The sequence below is a fragment of the Carlito syrichta genome, unplaced genomic scaffold (assembly GCF_000164805.1).
Source record: "Carlito syrichta isolate Samal-C Ts95f unplaced genomic scaffold, Tarsius_syrichta-2.0.1 Scaffold287801, whole genome shotgun sequence".
Lineage (NCBI taxonomy): Eukaryota > Metazoa > Chordata > Mammalia > Primates > Tarsiidae > Carlito > Carlito syrichta.
The window spans coordinates 1-7,321 of record NW_007231897.1 but is presented as its reverse complement, the minus strand read 5'-3'; the positions used below and the strand labels follow the sequence as shown (position 1 = coordinate 7,321).

The following is a 7,321-nucleotide window of genomic DNA, read 5'->3' as shown; positions in this document are numbered from 1 at the left end:
ACCTCAGCCTCCCAAAGTGCTGGGATTACAGGCTTGAGCCACTGCACCTGGTCAAGAGAACCTCTTAGACATTTACATTCAGCCAACAGGTGCCCCAATCTCTTTAGTCACTGTGGCCTCCAGAAGCCTCCTTGATGGGACCTTGTTGGTCTCTCTGCAGAATTCCCAACTCTCACTCAAGGGACAGCTACCATTCAAAACCCCCAAAGGAAGCTCCCAACGCCCCCCTCCACCAGCGCACATGCCATGCTCCAATCCCATCTTGGTAAACAGCAGCTTGAGCCAAAAGCCTTGAGTTGTCTTTGATTCTTTTATTTCTGTTCCACCTTCACCCAAAGCAAGTCTGGCACGGTTCTCCCTTCCACACAGAGGTGGGATCTGGGCACACAGCTCAGCCTGGCCACAGCCCCAGACTTGTTAAATCTCGGCATCTTCCCACCTGCCATTCTGACCCACCTTGTCAGGCTCTGAGCCCACAGCTTCTCTGAACCATCACACACAGGTCACTGATGCCCACCGCCCCCACAGCCAAGTCAAAAGACCCGGCGGGTCAGCACCTTCCGCAGCCTCCTGCCTTGGCTCCTGTTCAAACACTCCTCACGCTGCCTCTGGGGCGCCGCACACCCCGGACCCTGCTTGTTTTCCAAAGCTGCCTCCAATCACTCCCAGGCCCGGGGCTCCGGACACCGTTGGCTCTCACCCAGGGCTGGTGAGCTCATGGCCTCTACTGCACCTCTCCTTCCCCAGGACTTGCTCTGGGTCAGACTGGGTCCAAGCTTCCAGCCACATCACCTGCCTGGCTGACAGGCAGGCTGCCCGGCCAGACTCTGAGGCCAGGACATCCCTCGTCACTCTGCACCTCTGCTGCAACCTGCTCTGGGGGGACGTGGGTCGGAGGTCGTCACCCGGCCTGGCCAGCGGCTACGTCTCGGGACCCACAGGGGCCTGGCTCGCTGCTGGGCCTGGCCCTCCCTGTCCCTGCCACCACTCTGCCCTCCTGCACCTTGCCCTCCCCTCCTCGCTCTCTGTCCTTCGGAGCAGGCAACTCTGCTTCTATCACAGTCTCTGTTTTGGAGGCTCCAGGGAGCGGCGTCCGCATCGGCCTCGTCCGCTGCTGGGTCTCCGGGGCCTGCCCAGTGTGCTCGGGCGACATGGCAAAAGGAACGAACACGGGGCGGCAGCCCCTCCACACTCACTCAGCTTTGCTGGGCTCGGGGCTCTGGATCTCTGGCGCGTCGTACTCCCGCAGGTCCTTCAGCTCGCGCATCTGGCCTGTCAGCACCTTGGCGGCGAACGCCACGATGTACTGCAGGAAGGAGGCTCGAGTAAGACGGAAGCCCCTTCCTCAGCTGTGTGGCCCTCCTGACCGCCGGGCGGGGACCCTGCCCAGGCCCTTTGCACGTGCTGTCCCCGCTGCCTGACACGCCCCTCCCTGAGCCCGCCCGGGGAGGGCTGTGCCTGGACTGCTCCCTGGGGACAGGATGGCCTGCTGATGGGAGGGGGAGGAGGAGAGGGAGGAGCGGCCAGCCACTCACCAGGAACCAGTAGAGGTTCATGAGGGTGAGCAGCAGCAGGAGTGCATTGAAGAAGAAGTAGAAGGGGATGTCAGGCACTGCGCGCAGGCTGCAGTGGCTTGTGGCATACAGGACCTTGAGCGGGAACCAGTAGAGGCGGAACCAGAACCTGCAGGAGGAGGAGCAGGGAGGCCGTGAGGGGGAGGGGATGGCGGCCCCACCCAGTCCCTGTCCTGTCCCATCCTGGACCCATCCGCCTGTCCCTGTGCGTCCAGGCCCATCCCTGTCTCCCTGCACCACCCTCACCTTGCCCTGCCCCTCTGCTCCGCTCCGACCCGGCCTCCCCGCCAGCCCGCCTTTCCCCACTCAGGCCCTCCCCGGCCCCGCCACGCCCCGCCCACCGCACCAAGGCCCACCTTCTCCCCTGCCTCGCCCCGCCCCCGCCCGGCCAGGCCCCACCCACCGCACCAAGGCCCACCTTCTTCCCTGCCAGACCCCGCCCAGCTCCCAGGCCCCACCTCTTTTCCGCCAGACCCCGCCCACCTCTCCGGCCCCGCCCCGGCCCGCCCGGCCCCGCCCCTTCCCCCACCAGCAGAAGCCGAAGCTGAGGCAGCCCAGGTCGGCCACCAGGGCGTGCAGCCGGTGGTAGGAGCCGCCGCGGGACTGGAAGTAGATGTTGAGCTTGGTGAACTCGAGCTGCACGTCGCTGATATCGTGCAGGAAGAGCACGAGGATGCCCACGTTGTGGTACCTGAGGGGGCAGAACGGGGGAGGAGAGGGTGGCTCACCCTGGGGACCCCACTCTGCACTAAGACCCCCAGCACAGGCCCCTGGGCCGACCTCCAGGCTCTCCGTGGGCCCCTTTAAAGCCCTCCGCCCTGGGCACCAGCCCTGCCCACCTCCCTGTCCCAGGAGCCCCTTTCTTCCCTGGCCCCACTCCCTGTGCCCACCCCAGAGCCTCCCCACCCGGGCCCCGCCTTCCCCACCCCACTGTGCCCGCGTGGCCCAGAATCTCCCCGGAAGTTCCTCCTCCGGCCCCTCCTCATCTGGGTGGGGCTGGGCCATCCCGGTCCAGACCCCCCACGAGCTCACTCCTCACTCTGGGCGTCACCGACACGCTGACACTCCCAGGTGAACGTTAGCCCGAATGTCCACGCGAGGGGCAGGCTTGCCTAGGAGAGGCTTCTGCCATATTCCCGCTAGGATCTCAAAACGCCTGAAGGCCATCCCCCCGTCCTCCCCAGCGTCTCCTCCCAACAGCTGCCTGGGAAAGGGACTGGGATTCAGCCTGGACATGGCCAAGTGTCTCTCCCCCCAGGTCCCTGTCCCCGCTCTGCCCTCCTGACAGTGCCTGGGCACCGGCCACAGGCCCTTTGCATGTTCTGTGCCCATCACCGGACCTGCCCCTCCCAGCAGCCCTTCCAGTCCTTGCTCACTGCCACCTCCGACCACCCTCCCAGACCTAGGCCTAGCAGCCCTTAGGCCGTATCCTCTCACTTCTTGGTTTTTCTCCATAGCTATTTCCTTTTTTTTGGAGATGGAGTCTTGTAATTTTGCATAGGGTGGTCTCGAACTCTTGGGCTCAAGTGATCCTTGTCTCAGCCTCTCCAGTTGCTGGGATTACAGGCACGAGCCACCGGGCCTGGTTATTCCTTCCTGGCGCTTATCACTTTTCAAACAAGCTCCCCTTTCCTTTCCTTTCTTACTTTTTTGGTTTTATCATCTGGTCCTACCCTCTAGAGAGTCCTGCCTAACAAAATGTTCTGGAACCCTGGGCATGTCTGTACTGTCCGCTACTGGAGCCATCAGCCCCATGTGGACACTGAGCAGTTGAAACGAGAGCCACCCGGGGCTGCCGCCTCCACGCTGGTGCAGCTAGTCTTGACAGAACAGAATGCGAATGGCATATGTCATTTTAAAGTTTCTATCAGCCACATTTCACAGGGGGGAAAAAGGGGGGCGGGTGCAGTGGCTTACTCTTGTAATCCCAGCACTCTGGGAGGCCAAGAGGGAAGGATCACTTGAGGCCAGGAGTTTGAGACCAGCCTGGGCCACAAAGGAAGACACTGTCTCTATTTAAATAAAAAAATTAGCCAGGCGTGGTGGCATGCGCCCACAGCCTCAGCTATTTGGGAGGCTGAGGTGGGAGGATCACCTGCACCCACAAGGTCGAGGCTGCAGTAAGCTGGGATTGTGCCATTCGCACTCCAGCCTGGGCGACAGAGCGAGACTCCGACTCATAAAAAAATAAATAAATGGAAAGCAGAATCTCAATGAAGGCAGAAAATCTGTATTTAAAATAAATAAAGCACACTAATTAACTCGGTGGACACCAAATATCATCCCTTCGGTATAAAACGAGAACAAAGGATGCACGAGGTGTTTCCACTTATCCGTGTAGGGAGCCTTCGAGACGGGGGTGGACTTTACACACATGGGGCGTGGAGGCTTGGCGGGCCCCATCCAAAACGCCCACCGCACTGGCCTCCAGAGAATCAGGGTGCGCTCACAGCTGCATCCCCCACCCGCTCACCTCAGCCCTCCAAAATCTCCCTCTGGATGCCAGGGTCACACAGCCCCTCCTTGGGCTTCCTCTCTCTGCCCAACGCCTCCCCGGACCCCAAGCACCCAGACCTGATGTGAGGCTCCCCATGGCCCCCTCTGGGCCTGGCCCGGCGACAGCGGCCCCCACTGGCTCCTGTCCTCACCGGAAGGCATAGGAGGCGACGATGAGGACCAGGGTGACCACATGGTGGACGAGCATGACCACTGAGTCCTTGCGCCAGGTGTCCATGTACAGCGTGGCGTAGATGGAGTGGCCATAGAAGCTTCCCTGGAGCAGGTAGGCGGCAGCGATGTCCCGTGGCACCGCCGTGCCTGGTGTCCAGTCTGCAGAGGGCCCAACCACGGGGTCAGGGGCCTGCAGGCACCCCCCGTGGCCCCCCCCCCAAGCCGTGTGTGTCCTCAGCACCAGGGTGGCCCCACGTCTCGGCTGGTTTTCCATTCTCAACACGCTACCCACTATTTTTCATTAATAGGTGTTTTGCTTTTTTCCAGAGCAGTTTTGGATTTCTAGAAAAATCAGATAAGACACAGAGTTCCTATGCCCCTCCACCCCCAACACACTCACAGTCTCCTGTGAATACGCACATTATTATTAAATAACCCCTGGCCAGGCGTGGTGGCTCACACCTGTGATCCCAGCACTCTGGGAGGCTGAGGCGGGGGACTGCTTGAGCCCAGGAGTTTGAGACCAGCCTGGGCAACATCTTGAGACCCCCATCTCTACACAAGCATTTTTTAAAAATTAGCCTGGCGTTCCATCCTCCTCCTCCTCTCTCACACCCACCTTTGGCTTGGCGGCAAATCCCATCAGTGCCACCGTCTAAACTGTTCTCAAATCAGCCACGTCTGCCTCGTCCTGGTGCAGTCCCTCTCCACCCCAGGCCCTCTGCTCACAGCCATCACGTAAGCAACGAGTTCTGACCCAGCAAGGCCAGGAGGGCACAGTCTCTGCTGTCCCCCCCGCCCGGTGACCACAGTGGGCCCCTGGACAGCAGCCTTGGAGCCTCCTGCCTGCCCCAGACTCCTCCAGGTCCTCACGGAGTCCCCTTCAGTGGGACTGCCCTGTCCCGGCTGAAAACTGTCCCTCCGACATCCCACGTCCCTCCTCTTTCCACCCGAGCTTTCTCATCAGCCCTTACTGCCGTGGACCAAATCCCACAGGGATGTCCAGCATCCCCTGGTACACGGTGGGTGCTCAATAAAAGCACAGCAAAAGCCGAGCTCGGTGGCTCAGCCTGTAATCCCACCGCTTTGGGAGGCCGAGGTGAGTGGATTGCCTGAGCCCGCGGGTTCGAGACCTGCCTGGGCAGCGAGTCCTCATCTCTACAATAAATCAAAAAATCAGCCGGGCGTGGTAGCGTGCGCCTGTAATTCCCGCTACTCAGAAGGCTGAGGTGGGAGGATCGCCGGAGCCCAGCAGGCGAGGCTGCGGTGGCCGGGAGCGGCCACTGCACCCCAGTCTGGGCGACGGAGTGAGACTCCAACTCAAAAACAAACAAACAAACAAAAAACCAGTAAATGAGACGCTAACTTACAGGCATCGTTTACAAGAAGAAACTACATGCAGCCCCATGCCCAAAACATTCAGAGAGGTCAGTGACGGGTCAGCCGCATAAAAGGAGGCCAGGCGCAACTCACACTCCTCTCTGGGGAGGCGCAGTGTGTGGTGGAGGAAAAGTCGCCCTGCAAGCAGCACACCTGGGATACGCCCCCGGGCTCAGTGCCACCAGGAGCCCTCTCAAGCTGTTCCTGTCACGGCAGGAGACGCTGTTTGTGGGCGTCCTTGACCCATGGCCCAGGTGGTCAGCACAGAACAGGGAAGCCAGAGCCTTCCCCCAGCGGATGGGACTTCCTATCCCAAGACGACCTTGGCCGAGGCCAGCCCTGCCCCGGCTCCTCTGAGGGCAGGTTCTACAGAGCATGGTACGGTCCCCTCCCTGCCGGTCCCACCCAGCGCTCAGGCCTCCATGACCCTATGTCACGTCCAGTCAAACAGCTGCAGTCACATCCCAGCATCTTCATCTCCTTGCTAAGATGATGTGAGCCAGGGACCCCCCCTTCTCTGTGCTGTAGCCGAGGAAGCATTTTCTCACCCACAAAACCTAAACCCATCTAACTCAGAAGGAAACTCAAACTCCTGCCTCAGCTTTCAGCAGCCATTCTCCTCCTGTTCCCTCGTAAGTGCCCCAGGGCCTTTGCATGTGCCATCCCAGCACCTGGAATGCCTTCTTGGCACCCAGAATGCCCTCCTGGGCCACAGGGGTTACCTCCTCCAGAAAGCCTCCTCTGAGCTCCAATAGGACTAGGTGCCCTCACCCATGTCTTGGGGTTGGCTTGACTTCTGAGACATCCACGGGGCCTCTGATCAATGTCCGGCCCTGTGTGTTCACTGCAGCCTTGAAGTCCTGGGCTTGAGTGACTGTGCCCCGCTAATTTTTAATTTTTTGTAGAGATGGGGTCTTGCGACATTACCCAGGCTGGTCTCGAACTCCTGGGCTCAAGCGAGCCTCCACCTCAGCCTCCCGAGTAGCTGGGATCATAGGTGGGCACCCTGCCTGGCTTCTCTGTGTTTTACGTAGAGCCCTCTGCCATCCTTGCAGGGCCCCTACCGTAGAAGACAGAGGGCGGGTCGTGGAAGAAGGGATAGTCCGTGCCGAACAGCAGGTACACACTGTAACTCCAGGAGCCCAGGTAGAAGAGAAACTTCCAGGCGCTCTCGGGCATCTTGGCGGCATCTCGAGGCTGCAGGCGGCACCGCTTGGCTAGGGGCTGTGGCGAGAAGGCAAGTGGGCAACCCTGGGGGCTGAGGGCCAGGGACTGCTCCTCCAGGGCGGGGAGACGAGGCCCAGGGACTCTGCAGCCCAGCAGCACCGAGGAGGGCCGGCCCGGGGCCCACAGCCGCCTGGACCGTCACCAGAGCCCACGTGCGTCTGCCAAGGGCTAAACTTAGTGCCCAGCTGTCGGGCGGGGTGGCGCTGGGGAGGGGGTGTGGGATGAGACCGCGAGTGGAGCAGGGCGGCCGTGGGGGAGGGGTGAACGGTGGGGTCAGCTCAGGGGAGCGGGGCGCTTGCGAGTCACGGGGGAGCTGGGGGTCTGCGGGCATTCAAGAGCACAAGTGGGGTGACCTGTGAGGGAACGGGCGTGTGGGGGGCACGGGGGATCCCCACGGGAAGCACAAGAGGCGGAGGGAGAAACAGAGGGGAGGCGGTCACCCTCAGAGGGGAAACGTGGGGAGACGGGGG

General features: G+C 61.2%; 1 protein-coding gene across 2 annotated transcripts; it reads right to left on the bottom strand.

Annotated features, from left to right (window-relative positions):
• Window positions 1–291: 291 nt before the first annotated feature.
• CERS1 (ceramide synthase 1) lies at window positions 292–6,959 on the bottom strand. Of its 2 annotated transcripts, XM_021709970.1 has the most exons (6): window positions 6,689–6,959; window positions 4,223–4,403; window positions 2,104–2,265; window positions 1,536–1,683; window positions 1,197–1,306; window positions 292–484 (listed from the first exon to the last, which is right to left on the bottom strand). In XM_021709970.1, the coding sequence occupies exons 1-6, from the start codon at window positions 6,801–6,803 to the stop codon at window positions 418–420; spliced, it is 783 nt and encodes a 260-aa protein (XP_021565645.1). In that variant the 5' UTR covers window positions 6,804–6,959; the 3' UTR covers window positions 292–417. The 2 variants fall into 2 exon arrangements, with proteins under 2 accessions (XP_021565645.1, XP_008051249.1); XM_008053058.2 differs by having other exon boundaries at window positions 292–1,306.
• Window positions 6,960–7,321: the final 362 nt, after the last annotated feature.